Source organism: Megascapheus bottae, chromosome 16 (assembly GCF_031878675.1).
Source record: "Megascapheus bottae isolate mThoBot1 chromosome 16, mThoBot2.hap1, whole genome shotgun sequence".
NCBI lineage: Eukaryota > Metazoa > Chordata > Mammalia > Rodentia > Geomyidae > Megascapheus > Megascapheus bottae.
Window position 1 is genome coordinate 42,462,197 of NC_143524.1, and position 22,055 is coordinate 42,484,251.

At 42.9% G+C, this 22,055-nt stretch overlaps 1 protein-coding gene across 1 annotated transcript; it reads left to right on the forward strand.

The window, feature by feature from the left end:
• Positions 1-1,747: 1,747 nt before the first annotated feature.
• Trim21 (tripartite motif containing 21) lies at positions 1,748-9,733 on the forward strand. The gene is made up of 7 exons (XM_090348299.1): positions 1,748-1,829; positions 3,136-3,571; positions 3,970-4,065; positions 5,563-5,793; positions 7,692-7,714; positions 8,613-8,713; positions 9,018-9,733. Exons 2-7 carry the CDS (start codon positions 3,161-3,163, stop codon positions 9,584-9,586), a joined length of 1,431 nt encoding a protein of 476 aa, XP_090204425.1. The 5' UTR covers positions 1,748-1,829; positions 3,136-3,160; the 3' UTR covers positions 9,587-9,733.
• The last annotated feature ends 12,322 nt before the right edge of the window (positions 9,734-22,055 follow it).

Genomic DNA, 22,055 nt, shown 5'->3' on the forward strand with positions numbered 1-22,055 from the left:
TTCCACCATATGATGCCAAATGGATGAATGTAGAGGGAAATATGCTAAGTGCAAAAATGACATAGTAATTCAAGAGGACAAATGGTTAGCTCCATTTACAAAAAAAAAAAAAAAGCTCAGAAACAGCACATAGGCCCTGAGTTCAAGCCCTAGGACCAACCTGCTCTCCTCCCCCCAAAAAGCCTACGATGGTCCAAGAAGGAGGGAGACGAGAGGAAAGAGTAATAGAGGGATGGGTTTCATCGGGGTATATACGATATGTGTAAACATCACAATGAAACAAACCCCTTTGTACAACTGGTATATGTTTAAAAATTGGGGAGAATATGAGGATGTTCTATCTATCTATCTATCTATCTATCATGTTCTATCTTATAACATGATAGCCTACAATAATTCTGGGTGGAGTGACAAGCCTACAGTCGATGCTCATTAAATGTCAGCCTCCTCTTACCACTCATCGGTATGACACCCATGTGGAAGTCATGTGGGATAAATTCCTCAGATTTGAAAGGATGGGTGAATATGACTGTGGGAGTCAGAAGCACTTGTTGGCCTGTGGAGGGAGGCAGGGCCAGGCGCACTTCTAGACATCCAGAACTCTGGGCAGCATCTACAACACACAGCCTCCAAGCACCCCATGAAGACATAAGTCCAGAAAACAGCTGTGTGAACTTCCCGCCTTACACTGTGTGGCTTCTGATGAAAAAGAGGACTCTTCTGCGAGCATGCACCCAAAATGACATTCTCAGCAGTTTTTAAAAATAGATCTTCTGGGGCTGGGAGTTTGGCCTAGTGGTAGAGTGCTTACTAGCATGCACGAAGACCCAGGTTCGATTCTTCAGTACCACATATGTAGGAAAAAAAAGCCAGAAGTGGTGCTATGTCTCAAGTGGTAGAGCTCTAGCCTTGAGAAAACCCAAGGATAGAGCTCAGGCCCTGAACTCAAGCCCAGGACTGGCAAAAAATAGATAGATAGATAGATAGATAGATAGATAGATAGATAGATAGATAGATAGATGATAGATAGATAGATCTTTTATCATTATTGTAGTGGTGATGTACAGAGGAGTTACAATTCCATCAATCAGCTCAGGAGTACATTTCTTTTTGAACCATGTCACTCCTCTCCCTCTCTCTCAGGTTTTTTTTTTTTTTCAAATTTCATGTATTTATTTATTGGCTAATGAATTACAGTAATAGGGAACTAATTTGGGTACCCATACAGAAAAGATACTTACATTTTAAAAGCAGTATTGCCATAAACATTACTATTTTCTAGAGTTTTTATATTGCTATGAAGAACCTTTGTGAACATGGCGAGGCTGTTTCAAATGAGTGTATTGATATTGTATGAGTTTCTCCCAGGTTTTTTCCTCCCATCCCCACCCGCAAGTTGTGTAGATCATTTTCCACCTAGCGTTCAGTGAGCACCTCTGTTTACCCTTTGTCCCTCCTTTTCTGGGCCTCCCCCTTACCCTCCCAAAGACTGATGGACGAACCAGCCAGACAGAGGGAAAGGCAGCAAAAACAGCAGCAACCACAAAATCCTCTCGTTTCCATTTCTTGGAGTTCATTTCCTAAAATATTATTTTATAGGATCTCCAAAGACATCGTGAGTTTCATCTGCCCTGCACCTGAGCCCTCCCTCTCCCTGCCCCGCCCTCTCCCCGCCCCTTCCCCTCCGGGCCCCGCCTTCTCCGCTTGCCCCCCCCCCCCCCCCTGCTTTCCGCCCGGGCCCGGCTCCTCCTCCTCTGCAGGACTCTCCTTGAAGAGGAAATTGAAAGTGAAATAAGCAGCTGGCTGCCGACTCTCAATTCCCTGGTCCGGTGAGTGAAGCGCCTGATGGTGGTACCGCGCCCTGCCCAGGGCCCCTAGTCCCCCTGCCCCAGATCTGGGGCCCCCCGTGTCCCCTCCAGTCACCACCCTACAGCCTCCCCACTTGCTCCTCCTTTGATCCTAGGATGGCTTGAAGTGGCGCAGGGCGCCCCCCACCCCGACTCCTACCTGGTTTGGGGGGTTTGGGGGGGTTGGAAGAGGCCTTGGCTGTGTGTGATTTTAGTCCCACCTGCTCAAGGCTCTGGCTAGCCTGAAGCTGCTGGCACCGGAGTTGGGGGTGGGGGTGGGGGAGTGGGGAAATCCAGACCATCACCCAGTCCATCACCCAGCCCAGAGGACCACCGGCAGACTCCTGATAGAGGGGAGAGGTGGTCAGCTAAGAAGCTTCCGTGGGTTCAGGGTGCCCTGCAGAAAACTGAGACAGGAACTAGGTTTTGAGCAGCTCAGGAAAAACAACCTCAGGTGGTTGCTCACTGCATACATAACACATATACATAGACACGTTTCTATGCATACTTATAGGCACATGTGCATATATACGCCTATAGAGGTACATACCCATGCACATATATTTTATATGGGAGACTATCAGAATAAATACACATATTTGTGTGTGCACATATGCTACGCAGCCAGGCGTGGCCTAACTTTAAGAACAAGGATCTTATCTGAGAAATGTGCTCTTAGGTGATTTAACCTTTGTGCAAACATCAGGGAATGGATTTAGATTAACCTAGAGTCTAGCCTGCTCCACACCTGGACTATACAGTATAACCCAGCACTGCAACATCCTACACCACGCACAGTCCATCACTGACCAGAATGACCGCCTGTCTTGCTGTTATGATCAGCGTCTCTGCACCGCAGACGTGTGATGGGACACAGTGGATGGGAAAAGCCTGGACAGCGAGGATGTATTCGGGGATGGATGCCATGCTTGGGTTCTGACATTCCCACCACTTTCTTCTGCTTCTTCTAGAAACCTGGTTTTCTCTTTTTTATCGGTCTCAATCAATAGGCCAGACTTTGGAGAACAAGTGTCTGGCTGTTATCGTTTTTAACACCTCTCTTTTTATTCTCACACATGTTTCCTTGACATTGCTTTGAGGGAGATGGTTTTCGGGGGCCGGGTCTGGCTATGTCACCCAAGCTGGCCTAGAACTTGCAATGTTCTCAAAGTCTTGATCCTCCCTGCCTCCATGTCCTAGGTTTGGGATTAAAGGCATGTACCACCACATGGGGCTTGTTTTTGTTTTTCTCATGCAAACCCTTTTCCTTCCTTCTCCATCTCCACAGGGCTGCTTCACAGGAACATCACTCAATGGATGCAGAGATGCCCCTGGCAAAGATGTGGGAGGAGGTCACCTGTTCCATCTGCTTGGATCCCATGGTGGAGCCCGTGAGCATCGAGTGTGGCCATAGCTTTTGCCAGGAATGCATCTCTCAGGTTGGGAAAGATGGAGGCAGTGTGTGTCCTGTGTGCCGGAAACACTTTCTGGTCAGGAACTTCAGGCCTAACCGGCACCTAGCCAACATGGTGGACAACCTTAAACAGATAGGCCAAGAGGGTACCAAGAAGGGCACACCAGGGGCCCAGTGTGTGACTCATGGAGAAAAGCTTCACCTGTTTTGTGAGAAAGATGAACAGGCCCTCTGCTGGGTGTGTGTCCAGTCCCGGAAACACCGAGATCACGCCATGGTCTCTCTGGAAGATGCTGCTCAGGTGTACCAGGTGAGTCCCTAACACAGAGACAAACAGGTATAAAGCGGATCCCAATAAGTGCCTTGTTTCCCCCCATACACCAAGAAGGGATAGGAGTGTTGCCCCTGGACTTGAGAAGCTGGGAAATAAGAGCATTTCAGGCTAAACGTTAACCTTCTCATTCCTCAGGGGCATGAGCTGTGCTGTCAGGAAATGCTGGAAGGCTCATGTTTACGCTTCGCCTCCCGCCCCATTGGTGCAGCTCTCCTTTGTAAAACACACTAAGCTTTTTCCAGAGTCTTTCAGAATTCCAGATGTTAGAATTAGGGTGATCAAGCCATACTCCCCCTACCACACACACACACACACACACACACGTACAACTTCTTGGTCTGCCTGGGGATTTAACCATCTCTTCTGTTCTGCAGGAGAAGCTCCAAACAGCCTTAGGAAAACTGAGAAAAGAGCAGATGTTGACTGAGAAGTTGGAGATGGATCTTGCCATGAAAAGAGAAGACTGGAAGGCAAGAACCCAAAGGCTGGACAGGGTCTAGGGACTTAGGCCGAAGAAATCCTTAAAGCTTTGTCTTACCTAAGGAGTGATAGAATTGGAATATATCTAACTCTCCAAGAACATCTCTCCTAGGTCTCCAGATATAGGGAAGTAGACTTTCTCTCAAAGAAAGCTCCCATTGAGGGACCGGGAGTTTGGCCTAGTGGTAGAGTGTTTACCTAGCACACACGAAGACCCGGGTTCAATTCCTCGGTACCACGTACATAGAAAAAAGCTGGGAGTGGTGCTGAGGCTCAAGTGGTAGAGCTCTAGCCTTGAGAAAGTCCAAGGACAGCGCTCAGGCCCTGAGCTCAAGCCCAGGACTGGCAAAAAGAAAAAGAAAAGAAAGCTCCCACCAAGGCACAAAGATCATAAATCACTGGAAAAGGTACTGATACTAAAAGGCTCAAGCTATTTTTTTTAAATTCCCACCACTCTGAGCCCAATCTCAGGAGGGTTCAGGGAAAAGCCTACTTGTTAGACCTCTTAGAAAATGCTAAAGAAGGATTGTGAAAAAGACAAACAAACAGACTTTAAGCCGGGCGTGATGGCTCACACCTGTAATCCTAGCCACTCAGGAGGCTGAGATCTGAGGATCAAGGTTCAAAGCCAGCCCCCAGGTACAAAAGGACCTGAGACTCTTATTTCTAATTAACCTCTAAAAAACAGGAAATGGCACTTGTCTCAAGGGTAGGGTGGTAGCCTTGAGCTGAAAAGCTCAGGGACAGCACCCAGGCTGAGCTCAAGCCTCAGACCCACAAAACAAACAAACAAAAACACAGACTTTAAATGATCCATCAAGTTTTGAGGTAGGAAAATCAGTCTGGCCATGTGGTTACCAGCCGTGACCAGATCACTAGCTCAAAGTATAATGGAAAACTGAAGTCTATTCCGCACTGTGATTTGCTGGGAGGAGAGGAATAGAAGGAGTTTACAACCAATAAGCATCAGAAGAGAAAGGTTTGGGATTAAGGAAGGCTGAGCCAGGCTGTGGTGATAAAGGAGATCACCCTGTGTGATCATCAGATGACCTTCAGGTACCAACAAGCAAAGACTGTCAGGCCCGCCCCTCACTCCACAACCTAGGAAGAGTATTATGAGCCCGTCCTTGTGAAGCCATTAGGAGTGAGGATGGGGTTTACTCTGTAACTCACTGACGCAGAAAGAAGAGAGGTCATTTGGGTAGTGACTAGGTTTGGGAAGAGAAGTACAGAAAAGAATCTGCTGGTGCCAGAGATTAATATAGCTGTGGTTGTAGGACAGATAAGTGAACCCCCAGCCATGCCATTCTCCCCTCGCCCCAGGAGCCTCACACCTGCCCATCGCCCCTGCACAGTTAAGTGTCCCATGTTTTTATATCCAAACATAACCATAAGGGTGAATCTCCAAGAGAGAGAAACATCTCCTTCTCCAAAGATCAGGAGCATTCCATTAAAAAGCTATCTCTTTCCTTTTCTTGACACCAAAGAGGAAGGTAGAGACGCACAAATTGAGGATTCACGCAGAGTTCTCACAGCAGAAAAACTTCCTGGCTGAAGAGGAACAAAGGCAGCTGCAAAAGCTGGAGAGGGATGAAAGAGAAGAGCTCAGAATTTTTGGGGAGACAGAGACAGAGCTGGCCCAGCAGAGCCAGGCCCTACAGGAACTCATCTCAGAGCTGGAGTGGAGGCATCGGAGTTCAGCATTGGAGATGCTACAGGTGAGAGATTCAGGGAGTAACGGAGAGTGCTGTCTGAAGCAACTCTTACACCAAACAGAGTCCTAATCCTTGGGGTATTCTTAAATTGGAATGCAGCTCATGAATAGTATGCATTCAAGGCATAGAAGGCTATAGATTTAGGAAGCAATATTCAATGTCCTTGGTAAGTGTCTAACATAGAGCAAGTGTGGGAAACTTGAGAAAGTTCCTTCATCTTTCTGGGCATCAAGTTTCTCATCCTTAAAACAGATTGCCTGTGTGTGTGTGTGTGTACTAGAGCTTAACCATAGGGCCTGGCCTAGAACATTCAAGGCTAGCATTCTGCCACTTAAACCATAGCTGCACTTCCCAGCTTTTTGATGGGTCTTTGGAGATGAAAACTTCATGGACTTTCTTACCCATACTGGCTTCAAATTGCAATCCTCAGATCTCAGCTTCCACAACAGCTAAGTTTAAAGGTGTGAACCACCAACAGCACCCAGCTTGTGTGTTTTGTAACATTACATACATAAAAGGATTCTGAGAAAAATAGCTTTCAAGTGACTATCTGCCAGTGATAAGAGTATAAAAAGTGAAACTGACAAGAGTGAACTGAACACTGAGCGGTGGTAGTTCATTCACTAATTCTCTGCATACCTGCGCGATATGAAAATAAGCTGGGCCATTTTCTTTGCCTAAAAATATAGAATGACCTGGGGCCATCAAGAATTGACCCTAATGTTAGTCATACATGCATCTTCACACTTCCTGCTGTTTCTCTGAATTACTAAATGATTTTAACATATCTTTAAATTACCTTATTCTTTTTTCTGAATAAATTTAGCTTGTAACAATTTTTCCCAAAGAAGTACTAGCTAAGATATCCTGTACTGGTGTTACTGTGCTGGGGAGTTGGGGGTGGGGGAAAGGGGCAGGGAGAAGTCATTCTAACTTGTTCCTAACAGTAATCAGAACTGCGCATTCTTAGCTAGCACTCTCCAGAATTCATTTCACAGATGAGAGGATGAAGGAGAGATGCACAGAGGCTTAGTGAGACATGAAAGCTAAATGAGTTGATTGGGTTCACCGGAGTGAAGCAGCTGAGTTAGGATTAAAAATGAGTTCATACCTCTTTAAGAAAGCATCACTGTCCATTCTACTGGAAATCATCTGACTAGTGACATGTTGGCCTCAGTTTGGGGAACTATAGACTTCATGGGTTCAGAAATCCCTGCTGCTCTAACATTCTAGAGCTCTTTTTCCATACTTCCTCACTGTCCCTTGGTTAGAGTCATGAAAACATTTCTTTGTGGATGTGCAAAGAATCTGGTTGTATTCATTTCACTCAACGGGCTCTCTTCTGCCCTATATTGAATTTTTAGATGCCATTTTGACTGGGCTTAGGAACTTTTCAGATACCACGTAAGACTTCCCATTCCCTACCAAATAATATTCTCAATTGGTTTAACTTCAGATACAATAGACAACTATAACCAATAATGTACAAGATCAACAAATCCTTTTGAGCCCACAAGTGAGAGGGGGCCATTTCTGAGCATCTGACTATTCTTTCCCAATAGCCATCCAGTAACACCAGTACAGGCTATATTAGCTCGGTTGGGCTCTTTGCTCTGGTCTACTCCTCCAACCAAGAATCTAGTCTTCCTTATTTTTGTTTTCTGCATTAGAATCTTTAAACTGAGGGCCCCCTCTTTTTGTTTAGCTATAGGTGATACTAGTTTTCTAGTTACTCCATAAATATCCACACAACCTTTCTGATAGAAGCTGGTCAGACTTCTCTAGAGAAGTCACACAAGAGCCCTGAAGCCCTCATAGGGTGGCAGCATGTCATTTACATGGGTGAAATCTCAGGAGTGGATTACATCTCCAGCACTTAACTCTGTCTCTTTTTTCCTTAGGAGGTAAGAACTGTCCTAGAAAGGTAAGGAGATGTTTTCTTCCTTATCAGAGAGGGTAGAAAAAAGCAGCTCTGCCAATGAGTTGGGAATGTACACATTGACATTTCTCCTGTGTCTCACTATTTATCCTCAAAGAACTGATCTTCCATTTATTAAAAAAACATTCTGGTCCTAGAAGACTAATAAATTGACATCTCAATTGGAAAATTACCCCAACTTATAAGATCTTCACATAGTTTGGCCCAACACATAAGGACATCTGGAAAGTTCTGAGTGCTGAGTTGCTTTCTGTTTGTTTTTAAGAAGCACTGGGACTTGATCTCAGAGTCTTGCATTTTCTAAGCAGGCACTGTATTACTTAAACCATGTACCCTTTATCGCCTTAGTCATTTTTCAGATCGTCTCATATATTTAATGGGGCCAACCTTAGACCTCAGTCCTCCTATCTTTACCTCCTGCATAGCTGAGAGGCATGTGTGCAGCACCACACCAAGCTCATTGATTGAAACAGTCTTTTCTTCAAGGCTAGTTTCAAGCCACAGTCCTCAACCTCTACCTCATGAGTACCTAGGATTATAGGCATAAGCTGTTACACCCAGCTAAGAGACTCTGCTTTGGGACTGGTTCCAGGGCTTGAACTCAGGGCACTATCCCTGAGCTTTTTTGCTCAAGGTTACCACTCTACCACTTGAGTCAGGGCTCCACTTCTCTCTTTTGAGTGGCTAATTCATGGACCAGGAACTTTTGGATAGAAACTAAATCCTACTTTATTTTTGCCTTTTATCTGGATGCTTGAATATAACAGGTGAGTATAAATGTTTATGGAATTAAATTATCAGAATCATCCACAAAGATGGGCCTTGGGCCTTGGGGTAAGGGAGAAGAGTGGAAAAGAGCAATCTCAAACTCTCTTTCCCCCAGGATTGAATCTTGGAACCTGAAGAAGGTGGACATTGTCTCCCCAGACGTCAGAAGCATGTACCACGTACCAGGGATAAAGAAGATGCTGAGGACATACGGAGGTGAGGCAGCTTCTAAGCCTGGTGGGGCTGGAGCAGAGGAGCATGGGAGTGCAGAGTGGATCTAGGCTTGGGGAGATGGTAGCAGAGAGGGAAGGTGGAGGGTTGGAGTAGGTAGGGCGGAAACAAATTAGGGAAATTTCCTTCAAAGATTAACAAAGCAGCCAGAGTAGCTGGTGCATCATGTTCTCACATGATGAACTTCTTACCTTTGGCGTTTACACAAATCCACATGTACGTGGTTACTGACCCACCCCAGCCCATGGACACACACCTGACAGTCATCCTCTTTCTCGTCATTCTGCAGTATACATCACTCTGGATCAAGATACAGCCAATCCATGGCTCATCATTTCTAAGGATAGAAGACAAGTGAAGCTTGGAAACATCCAACAAGAGGTGCCCGAGAGTGAAGAGAGATTTGATAATTATCCCATGGTTCTGGGTACCCAGATCATCACCTCTGGAAAACTCTACTGGGAGGTAGATGTGACAGAAAAAGAGTCATGGGACCTGGGGGTTTGTAGGAACTCTGTGCAGAGGAAGGGACATTTCTTGCTCAGCCCTGAGAATGGCTTTTGGGCAATTTGGTTGTGGAAAAAGGAGACGTATGAGGCTGGCACCTGCCCTCAGTCCTCTCTCCACCTTCAGGTGCCACCATGCCAAGTTGGCATTTTCCTGGACTATGAGGCTGGTATTGTCTCCTTCTACAATATCACTGACCAAGGCTCCCTCATCTTCACCTTCAGTGAATGTGATTTTGGTGGACCTCTGCGACCCTTCTTCAGCCCTGGGTTCAATGATGGAGGGGGAAATGCAGCCCCTCTAACCCTCGGTCCCCTCAAGATGGGAAGGCCAGGATCTGCTGACCACTGAAGGGTTTCTCAGGACACGGCCACCCCTTCCTATTGGTGTCCTGCTTCCTTTTCTCATTAACTGTAAAACCCCTTTTCTTACAAAGTTATTGGGATCCCAAAAATGTAAATTTTAGCACTGAAAGTTAAAGTCAAAAATCTTCAACACGATATTCCTGCCCTAGAGTCTTTTATAATTCCATTTGCTGAACTTCTCAGATTTGGCCCAAACTCATGTGACTCAATAGGAAAAAAACTGTTACTAGCCAGACACTAGTACCTTATACCTGTAATCCTCACTACACAGGAAAGGGTTCAAAGCCAGCCCAGGCAGACAACTCCATGAGATTACTATCTCTGGTAAACCAGCAAAAAAAAAAGCCAGAAGGCCGGGCACTGGTGCCTCATGCCTGTAATCCTAGCTACTCAGGAGGCTGAGATCTGAGGATCCCGGTTCAAAGCCAGCCCTGGTACAAAAGTCTGTGAGAGGGGCTGGGAGTTTGGCCTAGTGCTTGCTTACCATGCACGAAGACCCAGGTTCGATTCCTCAGTACCAATATATAGGGAAGAAAAATCCAGAAGTGGTGCTGAAGTTCAAGTGCTAGAGCCTTGAGAAAGTCCAAGGACAGTGCTCAGGCCCAGGACTGGCAAAAAAAAAAGTCTGTGGGACTTTTATCTCTAATTAACCACCAGAAAATCAGATGTGGCACTGTGACTCAAAGTGGTAGAGCACTAGCCTTGAGCTGAAGAGCTCTAGGACAGTGCCTAGGCCCAGAGTTCAAGCCGGAAGACCAACAGCAACAACAACAAAAAAAGGAAATATAGCTTAAAGAGTAGAGTACCAGCCATGAATGAAAAAGGCCAAGAAGAGCTCGAGGCCCTGAGTTCAATACTGGCACACATGCATATACAAACACACACACATAAACACACACACACACACACACACACACACACACAGCCTCCTCCCGCCCCCACCCGCCCAAAAGCCAAAGTATCCCATTCAATCATCATTTAATTCTTGCCCTTAGGAAATTCAAAATGCATGACTAACATTGATATGCCTTTAATATTGCACATACTCTTTCCATGCCTGGCATGGCTCGCCCATATTTACATCTGAAGATGCCCCATAGCAGTCTCTATGGGGATAGAGGCCATTTACAACCCAAAGGGGAGTTACTTCCTCACAATGAAGGAGTTTCTGATTTCAAAAGACTTGAGGCCTGATGCATCTCTGATACTTAGAGACCTGAAACAGCTAATATCGGTTTTCCCATGCCTTTGCCAGAGACAATAGCAGACTTTCTGGAGCTCTCTGTCCATGGAAGATCAAGTTGGGATGCCTCTAATTTCAGTGTTTTTCCCAGAAAATGACAAACTGCTCCTCCCCTTTCCACACCCACCTTACAGCCCCCTTTTATTCTCCTGTGTCTGCCTCCCTACTCCTCCCCTCCCCCCAGGATCCATAGATGACAGAATGCCTGCAGCACCCTTCCTTGTGGAGCTGCTTTATTTCACTTAATATCATATCCAGTGCCATCCTACTGGTGAACCAGCTGTGTCGTACACACACATGGATGCGTCATAACAAACCCCCCACTACATGCAATTCACATATTCTCACTAAAAAAAAGGTCTTCGTGTTACGTAATGTACTCCCAAAGTTGCTTCCAGTGTTACAGAGTTACAGACATGACTATCAGAAATCAACCTACCCTTTCCTGAAATCATGGGGGGAACAGCCAGCTTTCACGGGCCCTATAAGGCCTGTAAAATCATTTGGTGGAGCCCTGCCAAGACAACTGCAGGTGGGACTTGTAATTCAATAAATCTAGGAGCTTCTTATGCAGCAATATAAATTAATGATAAGTAAATCATAATAATGCGAATTTTGAGAGACAAGACAGGATTCATATGAGTACATGACAGACACACACATGTCTCACTAGCCGTTCAAGGCCTGTCTGCTATATTGTGAGGATAGTCAGGGTCAGGCAGGCTGGGAATGGACAGGCTGAGAAAGTGTTTGTTTACATTGTGGAGAAACTACAGCAGTCTGGTAGTGATACATGATTCCATGACTCCTGTGACATTCATAACCTGGGTCCTGCTGATTAACAAAAAACTCACAAAACACTGAACCATGGATGCAGATTGAGTCAATTATAATACACAGAGCACTGTGGGATATGCTCCAGATTCAAGATGCAGAATTAGAACAGTGATCAAAGCAAAGTGATTGCCTCACGGACAATACACAGTGGGTAGTTACCAAAACTTAAGTGGTGTGACACCCTACTAATGGCAACTACAAAGAAAAGTTGATTTCGAATGTTGATCTGTCCAAGGAAATGGACAAAGGAGGTTTGGGGGGGCTTTATTTTGCTGTTGTTGTTGAAGTCAATGGGAAATCTGTGTGTCTGCTGTATGTAGTATGCAATAATGAAACAAAGCCAACCCAGAGCATCATTATAGCTCAAAACCTGCTAGACTCAATGAATGGGAGGCCAGCCAGCTGCAGATGCTCTTGAGCCGCTCTCACTGGAACAGACGATGTTATTCAGATGCAGTTACGTAGCAAAGAAGCTGAATGCTCAGGTAGAAGGAAAGTTTAGGAAAGTGGTGGCCACTGAGACATTGATGGTTAGCACTCAAAAAGTAAAATTGCTTAATTAAGAGTGTTAATTTGACATGGAGAACCATCTCAAATTGGATTACTGGCTAAGCAAAAGATACTGGAAAACCATTTTTCTCCTAGCTTGTGATGAGACAACAGATACAATAAGCATTGCCGGACCGGCTGCCCTTATATGTGGAATAACTGCCGGCTTGACATGCATGAGCTCCTTCTCCATGTGTAATTTGTCAGTTGGGTACATTTTATAGTCAGGTTGGATTACGCATGCTTGAGAAAATGAAAGCTGTGTCTATTTGATTGAAAAAATAATAATAAAGTTCCCTGAATATGCTTTTCTTATAAAAGAAAATTATTTTACAGAGTTATTATCTGAGTGTATTTTTTGTAGTTAAGATAATTATTTTAAAGAACACCCCTTACTTTAGTATAAAGAAATAGTGCCAGGCGCTTGTGGCTCACACCTGTAATCCTAACTATTCAGGAGGCTGAGATCTGAGGATTCTCGTTCAAAGTCAGCCAAGGCACAAAAGTCTATGAGACCCTTATCTCCAATTAACCACCAGAAATCCAGAAGTGGCACTGTGGCTCAAAGTGATAGAGTGCTAGCCTTGAACTGAAGAGCTCAGGGACAGCATCCAGTTCAAGCCCCATGGCTGGCAATAAAAGAAGGAAGGAAGAAAAGGAGAGAGGGAGGGAGGAAAGAAGGGAAGGAGGGGAAAGATGAAGGAAGGAGAGAGAGAGAGAGAGCACGCACCCAGGAGCTCAGATATAAGGGTTGTAATTAGAACTTGAAACCTATTAGAGACTTCTCCACTTAGGGTGCATGCTGCATTACTATCAAAAGTTGGTTCAAGCAAAAGCAATTCATACCAGGGCGTGGTGGCTCACGCCTGTAATCCTAGCTACTTAGAAGGCTGAGATCTGAGGATCATGGTTCAAAGCCAGCCCAGGTACTAAAGACCATAAGATTCTTATCTCCAATTAACCACTAGAAATCCGGAAGTGGTGCTGTGGCTCAAGGAGTAAGACAGCAGCCTTGAACAGAAGAGCTCAGGGATAGTGACAGGACCAGAGTTCAAGCCTCATGACAGAAAGAGAGAGAGGGGGGGGAGAGGGAGGGAGGGAGGGAGGAAGGGAGGAAGAGAGAGAGAGAGAGAGAGAGAGAGAGAGAGAGAGAGAGAGAGAGAGAGAGAGAGAGAGAGAGAGAGAAGAGGAAGAGCAGACAGACAAGACAGAGACAGACAGAGACAGAGAGACAGAGAGAAAAGAAAGTAAGGGAGAAAGAAATTAACTTTACAGTTTGGTGGGGGTGGGAGGTTTGGAGGGGAGAGAGAAAGAGAAAAATGATGGAGGGTAACAACGTTGGACAAGAAATGTACTCATTTCTGTACTTACATAATTGTAACCTCTCTGTACATCACCTTGACAATAAAAGTAAATCTAAGAAGATTCTGACCTGGGCTGGCTTCACACCACCATCCTCAGATCTCAGCCTTCCGAGAAGCTTGGATTACAGGTGTGAGACAGCAGCACCTGTTGTGCCAAGATTGTTCCAAGTTCTGGGAATGACCCCCTCCCCCCTTGTTTGGGGCCCATGTACTTGAACCCCAGGTGGTAACAGCTTGGTACTCAGCAGTTAGACACCTGAGTTCTAATTCAACCAGTGGTTAATTGTGATCCTCCTTTAAAAGCGGTGTAAAGTTCTTGCTCAGGGCCTTTCAGCGTTGCCGGCTGTTGGTACGCGGAGGCCGGAGTCTGGATTTTTAGCTTTGGCTGTGGTCTCTGGTGGTCTTCTTGGGGTTCTAGAAATTCGGGTACAACACACCCAGCTTTATTTTCTTAATTGTGTGGTATATTTTGTGGTTTCTCGACTATGTTCCTCTCTTCCTCCCTCCAAATGCTATTACTATCTTATATACTATTTTTGTCAGTTGAAAATTATGAAAGCAAGATCATGGAAGATATTTTATGCTACTTCCGCTATAAAATAATATGCAAAGTAGGCCTATTGGAAAGAACTTACTCTGACAACAGATCATCCATTGCTCTGGTCATCAAAATACATTTGGGTTGTAGAGGAATGTCAGGCTTCACACAGAGTGGACAGGGCACTGCTTTTTTTCCCTAGGAGAGCTTCTTAAAATTTAAAAAACAGGAGAGAACATAATCATCTCAATTTTAGCCTTTGGGAGAATTCCAGCAACACATCTGTGGAAGCTACAGCAAGGCTGGAGTTCCTGGGATCTCTGTGGTTGGCAACTGGTCCAGTAAAACCCAAGTTCCATAACACCCACATCCATGAAGTTTCAATGAATGACATGATTTGCTGTCATCTTAACGATTTTTACCTTAACAAATTTGCAATTTTTGTATGTGCGCATTTCAGTCTTAGGGCTTGAAATCAGGGCCTGGGCGTCATCCCTGAGCTTCTTTGCTGAAGACTTGCACTCTATCACATGAGCCACAGCTCCACTTACAGCCTTTTTGGTAATTCACTGGAGGTAAGAGTTTCATAAGCTGAGCTGCAATCTTCAGATCTCAGCCTTCTGAATATCTAGGATTGGGGCCGGGAGTTTGGCCTAGTGGTTAAAGTGCTTGCCTAGCATGCATGGAGACCCGGGTTTGATTCCTCGGTACCACATACATAGAAAAAAGCCGGAAGTGGTGCTGAGGCTCAAGTGGTAGAGCTCTAGCCTCGAGAAAGTCCAAGGACAGTGCTCAGGCCCTGAGCTCAAGCCCAGTACTGGCAAAAAAAAAAAAAATTCTTGAATATCTAGGATTACAGGTGTGAGCCACGGGTACCTGGTTTTGCTTCAACTTGGTTTCCAGTATCTATAAAAAGCATGATCTTAGTATTTATACCATGTGCTTTCTTTTTTTTTTTTTCTGTTGGTCGTAGGGCCTGAACTCAGGGCCTAAGCTCTATCCCTGAGCATCTCTGTGGTCAAGACTAAATTTCTACTACTTTGAGCCACTGCTCCACTTCCAGATTTTGTGTGGTTAATTGGAGATAAGAGTCTCATGAAGACTTTTCTCCCTGGGTTGGCTTCGAACCATGATTCTCAGATCCCAGCCTCCTGAGTAGCCAGGATTACAGGCATGAGCCACCAGTGTCTGGCTAACATGTACATTCTTAACATTTCTTTCATATTCATTCTGGCCAGAAATAAATGATATACATTTTTGAGAACAATATTTAGGCAAAATAATGGAAAACAGAGACAAAAGTTTAGGACAATTATTTTTACAACAACTTTATTGATACAAGCAACCATTTCAAAAGCATCAACAAGTAGTGGGCTAAAGAGAACACATATTTAAGACTATATTATCACATCAAAATATATCGTGCAATATTAAAGGAAGTTTCATATTGATGGGAAGTATTTTGCACACCAAAGAAACACTCTCCTCATCTCCTCTAGCTGCTCCCAAACCAACCTCAACCAACTTCATTGTTCCATTTTCACAATTGTACATAAAGTATTTTGATCATATTCTTCCTCTGTCTCTCTTCTGGTTTTCCCTCTCCCCTCCCACCAATATCCACACCCAACAGGACATGTTTCCCCTTCCTCACATTTTTCAATGTCACCTCTTTAGTTACAAATGCATGTTTGAGTGAGAATGTTAAACGGGGTGATATTGATCAAAATATATTACATTCATAAACTGCTTTGTTAAAGGGCAACTCCTTTGTTCAACTAATTAAAGATTTAAGATAATTTAAAAACTAAAAAGTCAGGTGAAAATGCACATTAATTTTTCAAAAGCGATTAACCATGATATCTCATACATGCATATACCATGCTAATTAGATTGATCATATGAATTGCATGGGGCATTTTATGTGGTGGTATTATTGTATGTTATACAATAATGGCCTCGAGACCCATTTAGATTCTTGCAAATGACATTTTGCTGTTCTTTTATGTCTGATTAATATTTCATCTTCTTGATCCATTCATCAGCTGTGGGGCATGTTTCCACTGCTAACTGTTGTGCTTCAGTAAACATGGGTATGCAATGCCTCTCTTATATCCTGACTCACATTTCTTTGGATAGCATGCAACACTGAATGAAGCATCAAAGAATTGTGAAGAATTTTACATGCCAAAAAAATTATGCTATGTAACATGGAATAAAAAATTACCTCATTTTTTAGCAATCCTAGGGCTTTAATTCAAGGCCTGAGCACTGTCCTTGGACTTTCTCAAGGCTAGAGCTCTACCACTTGAGCCACAGCACCACTTCTGGCTTTTTCTATGTATGTGGTACCAAGGAATCTAACTCCGGGATTTCTTGCATGCTAGGCAAGCACTCTACCACTAGGCCAAACTCCTGCACAACCCCCCACACCAAAAATATTATCTCATTCTTGCCAGCCCCTGGTGGTTCATGCTTATGATCCTAGCTACTCAGGAGGCTGAGATCTGATGATCATGGTTCAAAGCCAGACTGGGCATGGAAGTCCATGAAACTCTAATTACCAATTAACCACCAGAAAACCAGAAGTGGCACTGTGGGTCAATGTGGTAGAGAGGTAGCCTTGAGCTGAATTGCTCAGGAATAGTGCCCAGACTCAGAGTTCAACCAACCAAATAAAAAAAAAAAGAAGAAAGAAAAAAGCTAAAAAAATTATCTCATTCCTATAACCTCAGATATTTGACACAGAGTGATTGGGACAATCACTGTTCAAGGCCAGCCTGGACAAAAACCAGAAAGGCTTCATCTTATCAAACATGGTCTAGTAGCACATACCTCTAATCTCAGATGGAAGTAGAAAGATAGAAGGCCAAGACTGTCCCAGACAAAAAATACAAGAATCTTATCTGAAAACATAAAGAAAAAAAGGGCTTTAGGTGTACCTTAAGTAATAGAGCATTAATTTGTCCAGCAAACATAAGGCCCTGAGCTCAAATTTAAAAAATAAATACATAATTGGGACTGGGAGTTTGGCCTAGTGGTGGAGTGTTTGCCTAGCATACATGAAGACCCGGGTTCAATTCCTCAGTACCACATACGTAAAAAAAAGTTGGAAGTGGTGCTGAGGCTCAAGTGGTAGAGCTCTAGCCTTGAGAAAGCCCAAGGACAGTGCTCAGGACCTGAGGTCAAGCCCAGGACTGGCAAAAAAAATTTTTTTTTAAATTTAAAAAAATAAATACATAAGTAATTAAATAAATAATACATTTAGCTGGGCATGATAACATACACCTGTAATCCTAGCTATTCAGGAAGCTGAGATCTGAGGATTGCTGTTCAAAGCCAGCCCAGGCACTAAAGAACATGACACCTTTTTTTTTATTGTCGGGTAATGTATAAAGGGGTTACAGTTACATTCGCCAGGTAGTAAGTGCTTTACTTCACACACATTGACACCCCCTCTCAGGTTTTCTCCCCATTTCCTTCCCCTTACCCCTCCCAATTATCTTGTTTTCCCCCTTCCTTTTCCTATTTCAAATAAACTAATAAATATAATATACAACATACCAGGCAACAAAGCCAAGTGCAGTAACAATATGAGATTAACCAAAGGGCAAAAAAAGAGAAATAACATTGTACATTAAGAACAAAAATCACACAAGATAAAGCTCTTGTTTCCATATCCTAGAGATTCTTTCATTTAGCATCATCCTATATGATTTTATGTACCTAGGTTTTGAGTTATTGTAATCCTTCGCTAGGAGAGTCCTAGATGTGTACTAATTATTACAAATGAGAGAATCCATTGAGTCTATGTCCCTTTCGGTCTGGCTCATTTCACTTAATATGATTTTTTTTCCAAGTTTTTCCATTTCCTTACAAATGGGACGATGTCATTCTTTCCATTATGTATAAGTACCACATCTTCTTGATCCAATCATCTACTGAGGGGCATCTAGGTTGGTTCCATATTTTCTCTAGGATAAATAATGCTGCAATGAACATCATTGTGTTAGTGGCTTTAGTATGCCCTTTTTTCTGGACATTTGGGTAAATGCCAAGGATTAGAATTGCTGGATCATATGAGAGCTACATGTTTGTCTTTTGAGGAATCACCATACCAAGAACGTGAGACTCTTATCTTCAATTAATCACTAGAAAACCGGAAGTGGGGCTGTGGCTCAAGGGGTAGTCTTGAGCTGAAGAGCTCAGGGACAGTGCCCAGGCCCAGAGTTCAAGCACCATGACCGACTAAATAAATAAAATAATTTAAAACAGGTAAAAGTATACTGGGACAAGTACACTGGGAAAGAGGAAGAAGGCCAGAAGTAGTACTAAATGGGAGAAATGTGATCAAATTACATTATAAGCATGTGTGTAAATAGCATGATGACACCTCTTTTTTTGCACTATCATTATACATCAATAAAAAATTCTTAATATATAAATATCATTATTATATATCAATACATGAACAAAAGCTTGAAACATGCTTTCTAAATATTAATTCGGTTTCATGGGAATTGCTGTAATTGCAATATTAATTTACAAAGTATTTGTAATGAAAAGGTATCATTGACCTAATAAATTTCAGTTTCAAAGGCTAAGACAAGCAGAATTAAAAGCATAAGTACTGAACTCACTTTAAAATGAGAAACAACAATGTTAAAACAAAGGAGTGGACATTAACAGGAAAGCTAGTGACCTGACTGCATGGTTCCATTTATGAATGCAATGCATCTTAATCAATACCACACCTTCCATCCTTCTCCCCAATCTCTCCCCATCCCAACCATCCCATTAGGGATTGATAAATTGAACTGAACCCTATTTGAAAAAATACTTAAATAAAAAATAAAATGCTAGGGCAAGAAGCTTGGCCTAGTAGTAGAGTGCTTGCCTAGCATGCACAAAGACCCGGGTAGGATTCCTCTGTACCACATACATAGAAAAAGCCAGAAGTGGTGCTGTGGCTCAAGTGGTAGAGCTCTAGCTTTGAGAAAATCCAAGGTCAATGCTCAGGCCCTGAGCTCAAGCCCAGGACTGGCAAAAAATAAAATAAAATGCCAAACCTTTAAGAAAAAAAGCAAAACCAGGAAACAGGGCAATACAGCAAAATAAGGCAGGAAACAACAGCTTAAAAATTAGGAGCAGGCACCAGGGGTTCTCACTTGTGACCCTAGCTGCTCAGAAGGCTGAGATTTGGAGAATCACTGTTTAAAACCACTCCAGGCCAGGGATCACTACTACCCTGCTGGTGGGAGTGCAAACTCATTCAACCACTATGGAAAGCAGTATGGCAGTTCCTCAAAAGACTAAACATAGAACTCCCCTATGAGCCAGCAATTCCACTACTTGGCATTTACCCACTTGTCCAGAAACAAGGACATACTAAATCCACCAGCACAACAATGTTCATTGCAGCACTATTTACCATAGCAAAGATATGGAACCAACCCAGATGTCCCTCAGTTGATGAGTGGATCAACAAGTTGTGGTATTTGTACACAATGGAATTCTATGCTGCTGTCAGAAAGAATGACATCTTCCCATTTGTAAGGAAATGGAAAGACTTAGAAAAAAATCATATTAAGTGAAGTAAGCCAGACTCAAAGGAACATAGGCCCAATAGTCTCCCTCATTTGTCATAATCAGTAGAAACCTTGGGCTCTCCTAGCAGAGATTTACAATAGAATAAAATTTAGATACATAAAGCTATATAGTATGACGCTAAATGTAAGGACCTCCAGGATATAGAAACAAAAGCCATATAATGAGTGATTGTTGTTCTTAATATACTGTGTTATCTCTCATCTCTTTTGCTGTCCCTTGGTTATCTCATATTGTTACAATATTTCACCTTGTTATCTGATATATTTTATATATGCTTAATTGGGTATTTGAAATAGGATAGGGAAGGGGGGAAATCAAGATGAGCTGGGGGAATGGGGGAGGGAAATGGGGACCATGACATGAGAAAGGGTATCAATATTTGTGAAGTAATTTACCTTCTATCTGGTGAATATTATGTAACCCTTCTATTAATTACAATAAAGATATATGAAAAAAATAAAAAATTCTCTAATATACATATTTTAATAAAAACAGCTCTTTCACTGAAAAAAAAACCCACTCCAGGCCAAAAAATATCATGAAAATAACCAGGAAAAGCCATCTCAAATGTCAGCAGAGCAAGTATGAACAAGAGAAGGAGGAGGAGAAGGAGGAGGAGGAGTGGGAGGACGAGGAGAAGAAGGAGGAGGCAGAAGAGGAGGAGGAAGAGGAATAGGATGAGGAAGAAGAAGAAGAAGAAGAAGAAGAAGAAGAAGAAGAAGAAGAAGAAGAAGAAGAAGAAGAAGAAGAAGAAGAAGAAGAAGAGGAGGAGGAGGAGGAGGAGGAGGAGGAGGAGGAGGACGAGGAGGAGGAGGAGGACGAGGAGGAGGAGGAGGAGGAGGAGGAGGAGGAGGTGGTGGAAGAGGAGGAGGAGGTGGAAGAGGAGGAGGACGACGAGGAGGAGGACGACGAGGAGGAGGAGAAATAAGGCCACAATCAAAATCAGAGCTTTAAAGACCATAGCTCTTACTCTGGCATGTGTGTAGGACACTATGACCAAAGCATTAAGATGTTTTGATTCACACTTTAATGTTAGCATCCAAAAATATATAGTAATTGAGAGAGCTAGATAGTGGAATTAGATGATAGTGATACTTTCAAAATGTTATAAAAGATTAAAAATTCACTGTCATATAGGTTAATATGGATTGTACAGTGTATTGTTTCCTAATGTCATTGTTAAAATGAGATGATAAAATAAAAATATCTAATATGGGGGAGGGTGGAATGTAAGGAGAAAGCCAAAACAGCAGATGAAAGGATCACTGAGTAGCGACACAAATTATTTGAAGAAAAGAATTATCTTTTTTAACTTGGAAAAAAATTATATTAAGGGAAGTAAGACAGACCCAAAGAAACATAAGCTTCAGGGTTTTCCCCATTTGTAATAATTCGTACACATCTAGGATTCTCCTAGCAGAGGACCACAATAATTCAATGGCTATGTGCATATGGCCATATAGGGTGAGGATAAGGGAAATGAATTCCAGGATATGGAAACAAGAGATTTATCTTTGTGGATGTGTTCTTAACCTACTGTGTAAAATTATTTCTCCTCCCTCTGCGCCTCTCTCTCTCTCTCTCTCTCTCTCTCTCTCTCTCTCTCTCTCTCTCTCTCTCTCTCTCTCTCTCTCTCTCTCTCTCTCTTCTCTCTCTTCCTCCCTCCCTCCCTCCCTCCCCCCTCCCTCCTTTTTTTGCTTTTTTTCTCCTTATGGTTAATCTCATGTGGTTACTGTATCTGACTTTAATACCTAGTATATTGTATATATGTTTATTTGTTTATTTGAACTAGGGGAGAGAAGGGGAAAAACAAGATAATTGGGAGGGGAGGGGGAAGGAAACTGGGAGAAAAACATGGGAAAGTATATCAATGTTCAAGAAGTAATGTACCCATGAATTTAATGTACTTGACAAATTTAACTGTAACCCCTCTATATATCACCTCAACAATAAAATTCAATAAAAAAGAATTGCCTTTGGTAAACTGAAAGCTTCTAGAAGAAGAAATATATTCAAAGGAAAAGGGTTAGTTATAATGCCAAAAACTATGTGGAATAATGGGAAGATGGTTTCTGACTGTTCATTTATCAATGTGTAGATGATTATTCAATCCAAGTGAATAGATTTTTTTTAGTAAATACCTTGAAAGGATGGGTGGACTAGATAAATGTGGAGAGAACGATGGAAGGGGTGGCATTGATCAAGATGCTTTGTGCTCCTAAACTGACATGCTGAATTTAAACCCCTTTTGTATAGCTACTTAAAGATAATAATAATAATAGTAAAAATAATAACAATAGAAAACACTTGCCTG

Excerpts from the sequence above, each read along its gene's own strand:
- Trim21 (XM_090348299.1), top strand. The coding sequence starts at position 3,161 with ATGGATGCAGAGATGCCCCTGGCAAAGATGTGGGAGGAGGTCACCTGT. Across the intron at positions 3,572-3,969 it reads ATGCTGCTCAGGTGTACCAG|GAGAAGCTCCAAACAGCCTT; the intron begins GTGAGTCCCTAA and ends TCTGTTCTGCAG. Across the intron at positions 7,715-8,612 it reads GTAAGAACTGTCCTAGAAAG|GATTGAATCTTGGAACCTGA; the intron begins GTAAGGAGATGT and ends TCTTTCCCCCAG.